The following is a 16,226-nucleotide window of genomic DNA, read 5'->3' on the forward strand; positions in this document are numbered from 1 at the left end:
GATTTGCTCATGTGGTAGGTTTTGTGTTTTGTTAAACTGAAGGTCGGGGGTTCGAACCCCATCCTCTACACAATTTTAAAAGATAAGTTTTAGAATTAATTATATTCTCAGGGGTAAAATGGTCATTTCAACCTTTTTTGGTCAGTCAACTAACGAGAAGGGCATAGATTGCCCCCCCCCCCCCCCCCCCAAAAAAAAAATATCACATACGTCCAAAATGCGCAATTTCGTTTTCAATGGCTATTCCGTGTCACGACGATATATCCCAGGGAGTCAAATTGGAATTTTCTCTTTTATCTATTTAAAAAAAACAGTTTTGATGTACCAGTTTAAAAGTAACGTTAAAAGTGCAAAAAGTTGTTACAGAGCTTTTATTAAAAAAAAGTATGTTATAATTGTCATCGTAGTTTTATCAGTCATTCATAAAATTTGTTGATAGTCATTATCCATTACGTACAATAGTTGCGCATCAATAATAGTCATGTATCCATCTTATGTACAAATGGAATAACACTATAAGATCTCACGCGAAACTACATTCACGTATCAACTTTGGCTACCTTTCTTATGTTTACAATTGGTATCTTCTTGTGCGTTACTTGTTGTTTCTTTTTTTAGTTTCCGCATCACTCTATGTTACAGATATAGTACCACTCTTACTATTGGTACCTTATGCCTCCTTTTTATTATGACTCGCCTAGTTACACTTTAAATTATCTGTTTTTATATAGTTTACTACATACATTCAAAAAATCATTTTTTTAACTAGAGCTACTGATTTTACTGGGAGCAGTTTCTCTATCTAATGAGTCCCACCATCTCCGGACTCCACATTATGAGTGAGATATTACTAGGTACATTTGTTTATTTCTTATAATTTTATATTTATTATCAACAGTTGATGTTAAATGAAGATAAACCATTGGTGTTCAAGAATTACATGTATGTTCATTGATTCTACGTAATATGTTGTTCAAAATAAGAACTATAAAACAAAATTGTCATATAATGTTTGAAGGATATGGGAACCATCAAGCATTGCATAGTACATTATTTCTGTTAGAAGCTAAGTTTGATGTAACTACACCTCGGCCTTTAATTGGGTTTCAATGTAGGTAGCAACAATAAGACTCATAACTATTGCAAGTTTGCCAAAAGTAAACACTTTGCCAGTGGTTTATACCAGTTTTGACAAAGTACATTCTCTAGTCTGAGTGATTATTTCTTGTTTCCTCCCCAAAGTCACTCTTTATCAAGGTATTATATGCATTACAAACAAGCATGATAGGCTAAAACTTTTGCATTCTTGTTAAAATCAATCGTTAAATTAGCACGATGAAACCAATGTCTAGACGATGTTAGCCTAGCAAACTAAGGGAAAGCATGAACACTAGTAACAACATAAACTATTGAAAATGCACAAACCATGGTGAATGACGGTTGAAATGAGTTAAGTAGTTGAAGACAACGTTTGACTAACATTCCTAGATTCGTTGATATCTTCGTATAACGCAGTGTTAAGGCAATAGGAGGTTTGGAAATTGGAACCCCTCATAAGTTTATAGCACCACATTCTTTTGATTGATTATACGAACCAACCGGAAACAAAAGACTAATTCTTGTAATTTTAAATAGCCGTGATATGATGGAGTCGACATCAACCTACACGATAGAGGTGGCAATGGGAGTGGGTTGAGTTGGATTTGGGTGATGGGTCAGGATGGGTATGTGTCAGGATGGTGAAGTTTGGTGACCAGGATCGACAAACACAAAACGAAAGTTTAGATCATAAGCTCGATCTTGTAATTCTCATTAGCTCGAAAATTACAATGCATAAACTCTTTTTGATATAACCCACAAACTCGGGTATATATACTAGTTTAAACATAAAAACCTAATTAGACTAGAATACAAACTCCTTATCATACTCAAACACTAATTAGTAAAAACATATTTAAATAATAATTAATAAATAAATTCCTTGTTGTCCAAGTCATTTGCTCGACTTGTTCACCAAGTAATTTATTCTATGTAAACAAGTCACGTGCTCAACTTGATAAACAAGACACCAACTCCTCATAGCTCAATGAGTCGATCCAACGGAAATTACGTCCAACAGATGGATTTTTAAAATAGAGGGTTTGGATGGATATGGGTCAAGATGGGTAAAACTAACTCATCTTGACCCAAGTGAAGGTTTAACCCATATTGACCCAAGTGAAGGTTGACATACAAAGGGTTTTAAAAACCACTCAAAAATATATTAAAAAAATAATAACTCAAAATATAAATAAAAAACGCACAATGTAAAATAACTAAAATGTTTCCCACATTATCCTCGTTCATTAAAAAAAACCGTTTTGTATCGGTTCAGGTTCGAGTTTTTCGGGGGGGGGGGGGGGGGGGGGGGGTTCGGTTCGGTTTTGTTTTTTTTTCATTTCGGTCGGTTTCGGTATCTGCTCGGTTTCAATGATTTCGGTTTCGATTTCTCGATTTTTTCGGTTTCAGTGTTGTTTTGTTTTAGTCAGTTTTTTCGGTTTCATTTCGTTTTTTGTTTTGTTTTGTTTTGGTAAGCTTTTTGATTGCATTTCGCTTTTTTTGTTTCGTTTTGGTCAGTTTTTCCAATTTCGGTTCAATTTCGTTTCAGTTTTTTTGTTTCGTTTGGTCGGTTCTGTGTTTTTGATTCGTTTTGGTCCGGTTTTTAAATTGCATTTAGTTTTTTTTAAGTTTCCTTTTGGTCAGTTTTTCAGTTTCAATTTGGTTTTTGTGTTTCGTTTCGGTCGTTTTTCTAATTTGGGTTCAGTTTCGTTTCGGTTTTTTTGTTTCGCTTTGGTCGGTTCAGTGTTTTTGTTTTGTTTTGGTAAGCTTTTCAGTTGCATTTCGTTTTTTTTGTTTCGTTTTGGTCGTTTTTCTATTTCGGTTCAGTTTCGTTTTGGTTTTTTGTTTTGTTTCGGTCGATTCGTTGTTTTTGTTTTGTATTGATTTCAGCTTTTCAGTTGCATGTTTTTTGTTTCGTTTTGGTAAGCTTTTCGCTTTCATATCGGTTTTTTTGTTTCGTTTTGGTCTTTTTTCTATTTCAATTCAGTTTCGTTTCGGTTTGGTCGATTCGGTGTTTTTGTTTAATTTTGGTTAGCTTTTCGGTTGCATTTCGGGTTTTTTTGTTTCGTTTTGGTCAGTTTTTCGGTTTCAATCCCGTTTTTTTTGTTTCGTTTTGGTCGTTTTTCTATTTCGGTTCAGTTTTGTTTTTGTTTCGTTTTAGTCGGTTCGGGGTTTTTGTTTCGTTTTGATCGTTTTTTGGGTTTCGGATGAGTTTTGTTACGCACGTGATAGTTTGGGTATTTTGAATTAGATAAATTTTGAATAACTTGGATTTTTTGTTTTGACTCATTTTAACCTATAAATGAAACTCACTTGTATATTTCCAACCCACTTGAAAAATTTTTATGATCCATTCTAACCCATTTAACTTTTAAAGTTTATCCATCTTGACCCAAAACAATCCATTTGGGTTGGGTTTGCCACCCTTATACACGATGCTTTGATCCCTCAAATATTACACAAACTTTACGACATGGGGTTTACCGCCTTGAAAACTGTTCAAACTGTTAAACCCTTGAACAAGCAACACCACAATGAGAAAAGGAGTAAAATTGTCGATTCAGAAACAGAAGCCACAACTTCTGCACTACAAACTGATGCATATGTTGATGACTAGAAGTGGTGTATTGACATATATACCCTTGTAAAGATTAGTTTTTTCCTCTGAGGTTCCTCTAATCTTATTGCCCAAAAGGCTATAAATATGTAATCACAACAAGTTCTCGTATTCTTAAAGTGCAGAATCAGATGAGCTATCTAAGCTAGACCTCAAATCCAATAAACATAATAAAATTGTTGTTTCTTACTGTTTCTTATATGAAGAAACCGGGATCTCGAATTCAATGACTCAATAGCAGCTCAAGTTAAAGATATACCCTGAGAAGCTTCTATATACGCACGTTTTGCTGTTTTACACACCATGTTCAATATTAACCCAAGAACCGAATGCTACCTGTGAAGAAGAAAAACAGAATATCAACACTAACCATACGCCCATACAACCCATTTTTCCTAGTAGAGGCACAGTTTGACTTTTCCGGCTCAAATTGACTTATGTTATTAGAAAGAAGACTATATATTATAGCCTCTGATCCCAAATAATCCCATAATGTACCAAAAATGGAAGAAACAAACCGAACGAACCCACTGTAAAAATCAAAAAAGAGAAAAAGAAATGTTTTCAAAAACCCAAAAACCAACATTTTGATTTTTGGTTCAGATTGAGCTTAAAACCACCCAAACGGACCCATGCACACCACTATTTGGAGGGGCTGGTGAGTTTACAGCTAACGGGTTCTCACGATTAAAAAAAAAGGCTATGTAAGTATTTCCATAACTACTACACTTTTAGTGTGAATTCAATGAGTGGGTAAACAACCTAGAAAACACATATTTGGGCACATAATCTGACATGGCGTCTAATTGTCGCTTTTTTTGCAAAACTATATTCAAATAAATGAAAAACAAAAGTTGGAAAATGACCTAAGAATTTGGAATTAACCGCCCGTTATACATCTTATTCAGCAACTCCTTGGCATCGGGCCTCCTAAGAAGACCTTTGTTGTTAGGTAAACCAGTACCTAAACAAACCGGACATACAAGTTTTCCTCTACCTGCATTTGACTGAATCTTGTCATTACAATATAGAAGAAAGAAACTAGAAACAAACCCTGAAAAGCCTAACGCGGGCCCATGGGCTAAAGACAAATAAACCCTAACTTAATTATGAAATACTAATAATCTAATATATACAAGTCACAAAAATAATAGAGATGTAAATGAACTGAACGTTCAATGGACCAATTTAGCTGGAAGTTTGTTTATTTAATAAACGAACGAACATGAACAAAAAACTTTGTTCACTTAGTTAAATGAATGGGCATTAACACATGTCTCGTTCGTTCATTTATGTTTGTTTACGTTCGTTCATTTAAATTCGTAAATGTCCGTTCGCTCACGTACGATCATGTATGTTCGCTAGTTAACGTTTGTTTAATTTGCTAGTTTATGTTCATTAATATAATCATTTAAAACTTTTGGGTGATTACAACTTAGTCTAGTTTTAATAACTTTTTAGACCTTATACACTGTTCTCCACGTTACTTTTAAATATTTTCATTTGTGAACAGTTCACTTACACTTTTAATGAACATAAACGAGCATGGGCATGTTTATTTTGTTAACGAAGGGACACGACGAAGAAAACCCTGTTTGTTTGATTGTTCATGTTCGATCTTTGTTCGGTTAAAGCTAAACGAACACAAACATGCTTTGTTTGGTTCGTTTACAAGCGTAAACACAGACCAAGAATAACCATTGGCACATCACATGAACACGGTTAGTGACAGTAAAAAAATGAAGTATACCATAACAATTAGGGCATTCAGTAAACTCGTACGTATCTTTGGCCCGCTTTCTGTTTAAAGCTTTCCATTTTCCTGTACCACCACACATATCACCTAGATAGGAAATCAAAATCTCATGGACCAAAAAGAGGATATTAATATTCGTGTAAGTAAATGTAATTAAGCATATATAAAAGCTTACATATGATAGCACCACTACCACCACAGTTCCTACATACTGGTCTTTCTTTAGCCTCTGAAGCAACAGCTTCAATCTGGTTACTGTTTGAATTGCTTATTAAAGCCATTGATGAAGCTAAACATGCTACACATAGTCTTCTTGAAGTCAATTGGTTTTCAGTCTGTTAAAATGAGTTATTATGAGAAGAACAAAAGACCTAATGTCTCAAGGCACATGATCATAAATTCCTTTATCGTTGCAAGAGAAAACTGACTCAAAAACTGGTTACAACAATTCTCTATTGATCACACATCCAAAGCATATAGATCTAACGCTAACTTGGTGACCAAGACAGTACCATACTAATCCTATTACAATTACGAAACTAAACCAACTTCACCCACTTATCAACTTCGGTCCTTCCATATCCATCGACTTATGATTATGATCAGCAACAATGTCCTTAAAACTGGTTAACTAATTGTTTATGATTATGATCATGTTCAGGCAATGATCGCCTTTTCATTAACATTATCATAACATATATATATAACTACAATACTAACACTCGACTAGCCTAATGTCACAGGATAACTAATCTAGCCGAATGTAAACAATATAAACAATTAGCAGTAAATAGCATAAATATTAATTAGTGAGAAGAATCTGACCTTTTCCGTAATAGTTTCCGGTGAGGCGACCGGAACATCTGACGAGGAGCTATTGGATTCTGAAGTGCATCTCACACGAAAGCTCACCGACTTAAAATTGGCTGAACATCAAAAGAGGCGATTAATACTATAGCTAGTTTTGGATGAGCTAAACTGAATTAATTGATATAATAATTGAATCAAATAATAAGCATTAAGATAACAACAATATCACTTTGGAAGTACAGAAACCCTAGATTGTGAAATTTGGAAAGTAAAGAGAGTTACAGTGTAGAACAGGTGGAGCATTTGAATGTGCAGAGAGAGGTGTGATTGCAGATGAAAGATGAAACGCCATTTTCTCCTTCAAAACTGATGCAGATGAGTTGTTGCAGTAAAGCAAGACCGTTTATTGTTGGATATCATACTATGACGTGGACTGTTGGTAACCGTTTATCTACATTTTATTCCCGCCACGTGCTTTATATCTGCAATTGCTTGACAATTTTTACAAACAAATTATCCGATAAAAATTGTCTCTCAATGTTCCCGTTAAAAAGAATACTAACAACGTTAAGTTTTTTCAAAATTTCAAACTAATTTTTTAGGGCTTTCAATCGGAAAGAGAATACGAGTCGATTGATGTAAAACTTAGCTCGAAACGATACTCCATTCAACTTAATTTTTGTTAATTTGAAGTTCGAACACCCGAGTTGAAGCACCAATCAAGCCGTTTGGGGCATCACTTCAAGCTAAATTTTACATCAATCGACTTGTATCATCCTTCCGATCAAAAGCCCTAAAAAGTCAATTTGAAATTCGAAAAATAAAAAAATTTAACGCCATGAGGTTTTTTCTAACGGAGGACCATTGAGAGCCGATATTTTTAAATTTAAGACCACCAGTGGAAATAAACTAAAATGGAATTATTGTCGACCAATAACACTTACATATTATATATATATATATATTAAAAACTAACATTTTCTCCCTCTCACATGTTACTATTCATGAAAAGCACCTATGTTTTTAAGCCACGTGTGTAAGTAGTTATCTCACTTAGTTCTTTTTTTTTTTTTTTTTTTTTTTTAATTTGTAGATGGTAGTTTAGAGAGTCTAGCTTACGACAGCACAGGTGTGGCAAACCACAACTCCTCTCTACTTCTGTACAAGCCCATCACCTCCTCCCTCTCGCGCAACCCCGCCGCCACCACCACCACAACTCCACACGATTATCGAGGTCGCTAACTTAGATTACCATCGCCAGTTACCAACGAAACCCTTGATCTGATTCTTTAGCCGCCACCGCCATCATACGTTTGGTGGTTGTGGTTGTGTGAAACGACGGACGGTTCGCCGGAAGAAGTCGCGTTGTCTGTGGAGTTAAACCAGATATCACATCTTTTCTCTTTGAATTTCAAATCCATTAACAAATGAAACTACCGCCTAACCTAATAGTTTACCTATTCAGTTATCTCCATCTGTAAACAAATGAAATTAACACCTAATTTTACCATATTTAGTTGGTGAATTTCTTTAATTGCAGTGTCCATGAGGTTTCTGGGTGTTATAATTGTGCATATTTATATGAAAAATTGATACCAAGCTGTAACCAAATGTGGTAACAGTTAGAACCCATGAAGCGGGTTGTTTTGGCACAAATATGGGCTATTAGGACTACTAGACAAATATAGTATCCAAGCTACACAACTTTTAGATAAAATGTGGGTAGGATAACAACTACTCTTCTGTAATTATGGTTTATGGTACTCTATACTGTAACTAATATGTAGCTAACAAACTCAAGTGCTCTTTTGTTATTATAGTATTGATGTCGAGCAACGCTCATACATATGTTAACTAGGTTTAAACCGCTGCAACGCGCGGGGTTGCCAACTAGTTTAAAACATAAAGCAAATGGCTTACATATAAATCCAATTTACCTTTATAAGAGATATTTTCATATTTTTATAAATCAAAAAATCACTTGCATATTTAAAACATAAAGCAAATGGCCTTAATACATTGATGAAAGTTAACTTTCATATATGTTTGATATTCGTAAATCTCTATATCATCTAGCAAAAATTTAACAGAAACTTTAAATTCTCAATGAAAGTAATAAAAGAAGCAATATAAACAATGTAAATTGAACCATTTTAAAAGGTCAATCCTATGTAAACAAGTCAAGTCGCCCACGATTTACTTTAGGTTCGATAGCCAAAAGCTTAAAACTAGTCAAATAGAAGCAAAACTCAAAACTGTAAAAAAACTACTCACAAACTAATCTCGAGATTGTTATTTGTAACAGGGTGTGTATGAACAAAATTGACCGTTACCAAAAACCAAAAATAAAAAACTAATCTTAAGTCTTTAAAGATAGAGATAGAGCTAGAGCATAGACAAGCTAGCTGATTAGCTTAGAATTGTAGTCATCACCGAGGGGCTGTAACTAAAATAGCAAAAAGATAAAGAGGAGCCAACTATACAACTTCAAATTTAAATATAAAAACTTCTACAACAGAAGAAAAAACATCATTCTACTTGTCGAAAATCCCAACTCCTAACATCAGTTCTTTCGTTGACTAACCAACGCTGTTAAAGTAAAAACCAAAAACAACAAGACAAATGGCTTCCTCGATTTCCAACTGTCGTCAGACAAGCTTCCCCTTGCTATCAATCAAGACACGGTTCTTCCATAACAAATGCAAGCAAGATACAAATTTTTCGCCCACTTCTCCTGCACGTTTCAAAACCACGAATAGTTAGATCAGTTACGTGGCAATTTTAATTAACCCATGTATAATATGATCAATGTTGACTAACCTTGACGTGTGTGCTCGGAAACTGAGACGTACGCAACGTTTCCTGCGTTTCATCACCGGGCTTACGGCGGGGCACACTTAATATGAGAGCAGACTGGTCCCACGTGGCGGCGGTTGATGTTATACGGTAACCATTATCCCACCGTCTATGTATACCCTCACTCGGATACAAAAAGTCTAACTCCACCACCTACACACATAAACCAACACCCGATTGTAAACTTAAAATTAAAGATATAAAAGAGGGATAACCCTTAAACCTTAAACCATACCTGATCACTGAAACCAGCATTGCGAGACATGACTACACCCCATCGTGTACCCGCAGTAGCCATGGAAGTCACATGAAACCCTTCTCTCCATTTCTTGTTTATCCACTTGAAGGGGAACGAGTCACTTACTTTGTAAGATTGTTGAGAATACGGGGTCCCTATAATTTAACCAAGAAGTCAGAAACCGAAAATAATAATAATAATAATAATAATAATAATAATAATAATAATACACGGGCTATATTCAGCAAGTCTACAAACCTTTGGACATCACAACGAGAGAGCTTCCGTTGTTAGCACCAGCAATAGCGCTAATGTAATAGTTCTTCTCCCATTGTTCCATAATCCATTCCTATGGCATAAATGAAATTAACATAAATAATTGTTTAAAGAATGAAGAACATTTTTGAGGTGATTGTATCGAGTTATTTTATTGATAGATACCTTGTGTAGGAAGTAAGGAGAGAGTTCATAAACTTGGCTAGAAAAGCCGGTTCCAGCATCCATAATAAGAGCCCAGAGATTAGAACATGATGAAACGGAACTAATGAGTAAACCATCTGCATTTCCTCTCTCAACATGTTGCGCCAGTCTGGCATCAGCAACATTGTAATGGTACCTATGCAATGATTTATAGATATAGTCATAAACAAATCAAAATAAATGAACCCAACCAAAACCAAAAGTTTGATTTTGATTGTTTTAAAAACGAAATTTCCAGTTCGGTTGTAGTTTTCTAGTTCAATAGCTTGGTTTATATTCTCTTTTAAAAACCGAATTTCCGGTTCGGTTATGGTTTTGTACTGAAAACCAAAAAAACCGAATCGAACCGGTAAAAACCAACAAACTGGCTCTTGTTATTGAATTTATAGATTATATTATAATTTTTATTTTAAAGTGTTAAGTAATTTATAAAAAAATTAATAACTGATGTAGCCCGAAAATCAAGTGTTTAATATTCAAATAATCATAAATTAACGAAAAAAAATTAGGCCCAAAGTTTCAGACCCAAATTCATTATTTTGGGTCATTTGTTTTCAGCCTAAAAATTTCAAGCCCAGATAGCAAAGCCAAAAAACCAAGACCAAACAATTTTCAAATACCCAAAACCAAACCTCGGTTACCTCGCACACGCCTAATATATATGTATCAATGTATGTGCGCACACAAATTCATACTTGTGTGTGTGTGTATAAGTATGCATAAAGCATGGTGTACCTCTGTTTCATGGGCTGCCTAGCATTGTAAACCGAAATCCACTGTGTTGCAGGAACGCCCATTCGAATCTTCTTTTTCGGCTGCCCATCATCATCCTCATCAAGATTCAATCTGCCTCGTTTTTGGCCAACTTGAAATATAATCTAAAAATTAAGAAATCCAAAAACCATAAATAACCATTTCACAAAAAGAATGTAACTTCACAAACATATACATCACCTTTTGAGCACCATCTGTATTAATTGGTCTTATTGCGGGATTCGGTCCAAGTAATCCCTCAAACAAAGATATTAGCTTTGAATAATTAGGTTCTTCATCAAATTTCATGTTCACGACAATTTCAAGAAAATTCTTTAAAGGCGCAGGGCAAAAATTGCATAATATTTCAGGCGATGTTGACATTTTCTTCTTGCAAACCAGAAATGATTTATTGTCACCCTAAAAATAATAATTAAAATTTGTATTAGATTTACTTACACCTTAAAAAGTCAAAATTTAACTTTGCGAACAAGCAATACCTGATACCCTTGCCAAGGAAGTCTACCACGGTGAAGAAACACAAGTGTGTATGCTAGAGATTCTAGATCGTCTCGTCTACTAGCTGTCCTACCCAAATGTGCGTGCACACTCGCGTATCTAACCGTTCCTCTGTAGACCAAACAAATATTATATGTAATTTGAAATGAAATGAAGAGTTTTCGATAGTTAGTTATTGGAAATGCATATTACCTAAACATGTCAGGCCTCTGATCATAGTCAACATGTTGGCCACTGGCAGTCTCGCGCCACTTTGTTGCTGCATTTCATATACAAACTAATTAATAAAAATTGAGAAAGAATGGAAAATGCTTCATGAGATGTCTGTCTTACCTAGCCCTAAGTCAACAAGAAATAGTTTCTTTTCTTGAGGTGTTGATGGTTGACCAAGTAGAAAGTTTTCTGGCTTTACATCTCCATGCACATACCTGATAAGAACAGTAGTCGTTCAATACAGGCGCAAAGTCAAGAAGCCAACTCACATGAATAAAAGAGAAAATAAAAACTTCTTGAAGTTGAGAACTAATTACAAAGAATATGAACAAATAGAATTGCATACCCTCTTGAATGCATCTTATCCAAAATTGATAAAGACTCAACAGCTATACAAGCTACCATTTCTGACGACATTCTGATAAATAGGCACAATATCAATAAGTCAACTCACATGAAGAAACATTTATTTTCAAATACATGGTATGCAGTTACTATCAAACAAAATACATATAATCTGGGAACTCACGATTGGCCTGAAGAATTCCAGACATCCCACAAGCTAGGTCCCAACATGTCCATGACCTGGAATATAAAAATAACAGAAAAAAATTATTGATATTGTGTTAAGATAGTCATCTAAATGAAAGAAAAAAGAAGTATTATCATACCATTACGTAGTAGTCTCCTTGTTTTCCTTTATAGTGAACTTTAGGCACGCCATGACTGCCACCGAGAGTACTGTTTCACCAAAAATCCCAAATATCACTTTTAGAATTTTCAAAAATAACTGTAATTATGTTCAAAAGAAATTGCACACATACTTGTAAACTTGCCACTCGTATGGAGGACCATAACTGCAGCCTTTGCTGTTTCTATGCTCAAACTTAAGAGCTACCTGCCACAAACAGAGTGAATGCAAATTTGACTAAAAAAATCAAACTTCAAAGAAGAGAACGTTTTAAAAAATCCAAAACTGCTTGGTGCAAGAATATTACCTCTGTGGCACCAGGACCTGATATGCGATCAGTTCCACCCGAAACACGCCGACCTACAAAAACCTGACCGAACCCACCTTTGCCTAACTTTCTCTCAACCTTATATACAGGTGATCCACCTACTTGAACCTGAAAACAAGCCAAATAAGGGCCAATGAAATTAGATGGGCCTTATTCTGAAAGCTTAACGAGAGCATTCTGCAATTTATGCAACAAAACTTTCAGGCCAAAAAAGAGCATTGGTCTAAGATAAATGATGAAACATTAATAACCAAGCCCACATAAATTAATTCCAAAATTTGATCACTGGCTTTCTTTCCTTCTTTGAGACGAACAACACATAGACATTACATATCTCTTAACTAACAGCAACCTTGTATGTTTAACTCTCTACACAAATTCGAGGCTACACCAAACATTATAAAGAAATGTGATATCCACTACCTGAATATATATTCCATATTAGATAATCAGGTATTATGACTGAGAATCTGAAAAAAGGTTTTAGATTTAAATCCCATGTATTCAGAACAGTTAAATGCCATGATATGTTGTTAGCTAGGCTAATCAAACCATAGATGATGTTCAGGTAAACACCATGCAACATAGCACATATCTTATGTGACCAATGATGACAGTTTCAAATTGAACTTCTTTTAACTTACGCTTTCATGAAGTAGCATAAGATAAGAGTATGAGGCAAACATCACAAACAGAAAACATGGAACAACTTTCATGTCCACAAGAGAGAACAAATGGTAGAACCACTTAAAACTTTAAAAGTAAAATCCCCAGTTCACAAAGCTGAGAAACAGACGACATTTACTTATGACATAATTGATAATTCCCATCAGTATATGAAACCATAGGTGTTTAAAACGACAGCAACATAAATGAAGAACAATTCCATAAACAGTTTCCAAAGCCAATGCATTCAAGATACCAAAAAGATCAAAACAAGACATATGATAACATCAAAAAGAATTAATGCAGTCATTAGGAGATAAAACATATAAATGCAATCAATCATAAAGAATCAAAGACTAATAGCTTTAAGATTTCCCATTGATCACATACCACAATGCCACTCATCATTTCTGCATTCAAGTACACTAAATTTACTAAACTGATAAGCCATATAATAATATTCATTAAAACCATGAGGAAGGTTCACGTACATTTTAATCTTAACATGAAAACGTAGGAAATAATACTAATTTATAAAAACAATGAGAACGTAAGAAACAATACCAACTACAATACCAATCTACATAAACAATGATTTATAATAACAAAGAAAAAAACCTAAAAATTACAACAAAATAATCAAAAACAGAATAATACCAGCAAATAATTATAACAGTAAAAGAAAAAAATCTAATAATAACAACAAAATATAAATCAGCAAATATAATCGAAAATTAGCAACTACGAACAAAAAATTACAGTAAACACCTATAAAAAATAAACATAATGATAACAGCCAAATGGTTCTCACTGTTTTCATGTTAAAAATAAAATGTATTTGATCCTGTTTCTTAAAACCATAGGTAAATAATAACATTAATCTGCAGAAATAAATAAAAAGCATATAATATATATTATACCCTATCCGGAAACGGAGCGGTATTCCCTTCTTCTTCCTGACCAGTAACCTTATTAGCACTCAATCCACCACTACCATCCGCCATTACTATTACTTCTTCCTTCTTCGTCTTATTCTCTACCTTAACCTCAACCACAGCAGCCTCCGCCTTAGCCTTAGCCTTAGCTGCAGCCGCGCGTGTCTCCACGTAACCACCGACTAAATTACCCGATCGCTTCTTGTCAACTACAACTACAGGACGGCGTACTCCACTACGCAGCTCCGGCATTCTCTATCCATACAACTCACACATATCAGCAACGAAAACGTACTAATTAACATCGTCTATGTTGAAACCATCAATTGACCGGACGAAATGAGTAATTGAAAACGGATTGAAGGTAGATTGATGGATGAGTACGATTGATATAATTTGAAATGATTTGGAGATGAATTTGAAGAGATGTGTTATTATATAATAATAATAATAATAATAATAATAATAATAATAATAATAATAATATAGGGTTTGTGTGTGCATGTATGAGCTAGGTCAAATTAAGGAAGCCATAGGGAGATGATGAATGAAAGAGGGGCGCGTGGGTTTAACCCTATATATTCGTCAGATATTTTTACGTTTTACGAAATATTGAAACTCATACATTCATTCATTCTCCCTTTTCAAAAAAACATTTCAAATGATTTTGATGTATTTAATGTGAAATATATTTTTGTAATTTATTATTATTAATTAATTATAATTAAGTTAAATAAATATATATATTGATTAGATGTCCCAATATACCACTTTAGAAGATTATCGAGGATATTTATTTGTTTGATTTTTTATGAAAAGAAGATAAATCACATTAAATTTGAATGTTTGACTGGAAAATATAAAATTGTTTAACTTTTTCATTTTTAAAATTCCTTATTTTACCTTTTTATGACTTATATACTTAGAAAGCCTAATCTTTTTAAACACTTTAAGGAGGTAAAATAAGAATCCCAAACACGTCTTAAATCTAGACCCGCAACAACCATAAGAAAGTTAAGGCTTTAATATGATGATATATATAAACAAACAATGATACATTAATTCAAATTATTTAAAGGTGAATCATTTTTTGATTTACTGATGGTTTAATATAATGAAAAACTATAAATTTAAGATAAAATAAGCTTAGGGTATGTTTGGTTGGAAGTAGTGACCTATTGGGTTGAATGGGTTGTATCATAATGTATACAATGGGTCAAACTAAAAAAAGAAAATGATTGAAACGGGTCAAAACGGGTTGAAATTAAGTTTTTTTTATGGAACGAGAAAAACGGATGAAACTTTTTAGTACTTTTACTTTTTTACTTTTTGATTTATTTTTCGAGTTATGATTTTTTCCTTTTTTTTATTTTTTTAGTGATGGGTTTTTGAATTGGGTCAAAGTGGGTTTTTGAAAGCTCAACCCATTTGGACCCATTTCAAAAACATCTCACTAAAAAATTCAAAAAAATAAGTAAAAAATCATAACTCGAAATATAAATCAAAACGTAAAAAAAGTAAAAGTACTAAAATGTTTCATCCGTTTTTCTCGTTCCTAAAAAAAATCTTGAGAAATTTCAACCCGTTTTAACCCGTTTCAATCATTTTCCTTTTTTAGTTTTATCCATTATGGCCCATTATATACATTGTGATACAACTCATTCAACCCAATGGGTCACATTTGCCACCTCTAGTTGGAAGTAATGGAATGAATATGAAATGGAATTAGAGATGGAATGGAATGAACAAGAGAATGAAATTGATCATTACCATTCCTTTATCATGTTTGGTTAACCTTTGAGAATGAAATGAATAATTACATTATGTTATTTGATTCATATTTCAAAATATATTTTTTTTAGAAAAAAAAAACTGAAATGGCAACGGTGGTGGTAATAGCTCCTACGACGAAAATGGTGGTGGTGGCGGTTAGGCGGGGTGGTTTGTGGTGGTGGGGGTGGAGTGGTAGCATTGGTAGTGAATAGTGATGGCGATGGTATGGTGGCTGCGACGGACGTGGTGGTCAAGCAGCGACCACCACAGGTTATGGTCAAGTGGCGGTGGCGGCGCTAGTGGTAAGGTGGTGGCGGCGGCGAAGGTGGTGGTCAGGTGGTGGTGGCGGCGATGGTAGTGATGGTGGTTGTTGTTAGGTGTTGGTGATGTTGAGAAAGTAGGATGAGGGAGGAATGAAATTGATAAAAAAAAAAAGAGAGGTGAGAAGGAATTGTTTTGATGGAATGAGATTTCATGTATAATGGATGATTTC

General features: G+C 34.2%; 2 protein-coding genes across 2 annotated transcripts; both read right to left on the reverse strand.

Annotated features, from left to right (window-relative positions):
• Window positions 1–3,622: 3,622 nt before the first annotated feature.
• LOC143572494 (protein PHOTOSYSTEM I ASSEMBLY 2, chloroplastic-like) lies at window positions 3,623–6,666 on the reverse strand. The gene is made up of 6 exons (XM_077057646.1): window positions 6,564–6,666; window positions 6,297–6,397; window positions 5,647–5,806; window positions 5,466–5,558; window positions 4,582–4,712; window positions 3,623–4,051 (listed from the first exon to the last, which is right to left on the reverse strand). The coding sequence occupies exons 1-5, from the start codon at window positions 6,631–6,633 to the stop codon at window positions 4,582–4,584; spliced, it is 555 nt and encodes a 184-aa protein (XP_076913761.1). The 5' UTR covers window positions 6,634–6,666; the 3' UTR covers window positions 3,623–4,051.
• Window positions 6,667–8,724: 2,058 nt separating this feature from the next.
• Window positions 8,725–14,516, reverse strand: LOC143572499 (casein kinase 1-like protein HD16). The gene is made up of 16 exons (XM_077057650.1): window positions 13,946–14,516; window positions 12,339–12,467; window positions 12,165–12,238; window positions 12,012–12,081; window positions 11,870–11,925; window positions 11,687–11,758; window positions 11,461–11,555; window positions 11,320–11,386; window positions 11,109–11,238; window positions 10,810–11,028; window positions 10,591–10,733; window positions 9,817–9,991; window positions 9,634–9,724; window positions 9,373–9,530; window positions 9,102–9,290; window positions 8,725–9,015 (listed from the first exon to the last, which is right to left on the reverse strand). The coding sequence occupies exons 1-16, from the start codon at window positions 14,210–14,212 to the stop codon at window positions 8,956–8,958; spliced, it is 1,995 nt and encodes a 664-aa protein (XP_076913765.1). The 5' UTR covers window positions 14,213–14,516; the 3' UTR covers window positions 8,725–8,955.
• Window positions 14,517–16,226: the final 1,710 nt, after the last annotated feature.

This window comes from Bidens hawaiensis, unplaced genomic scaffold (assembly GCF_021521415.1).
Source record: "Bidens hawaiensis isolate Kalapana, Puna unplaced genomic scaffold, B.hawaiensis_p1.1 tig00025939_1, whole genome shotgun sequence".
Classification (NCBI taxonomy): Eukaryota; Viridiplantae; Streptophyta; class Magnoliopsida; order Asterales; family Asteraceae; genus Bidens; species Bidens hawaiensis.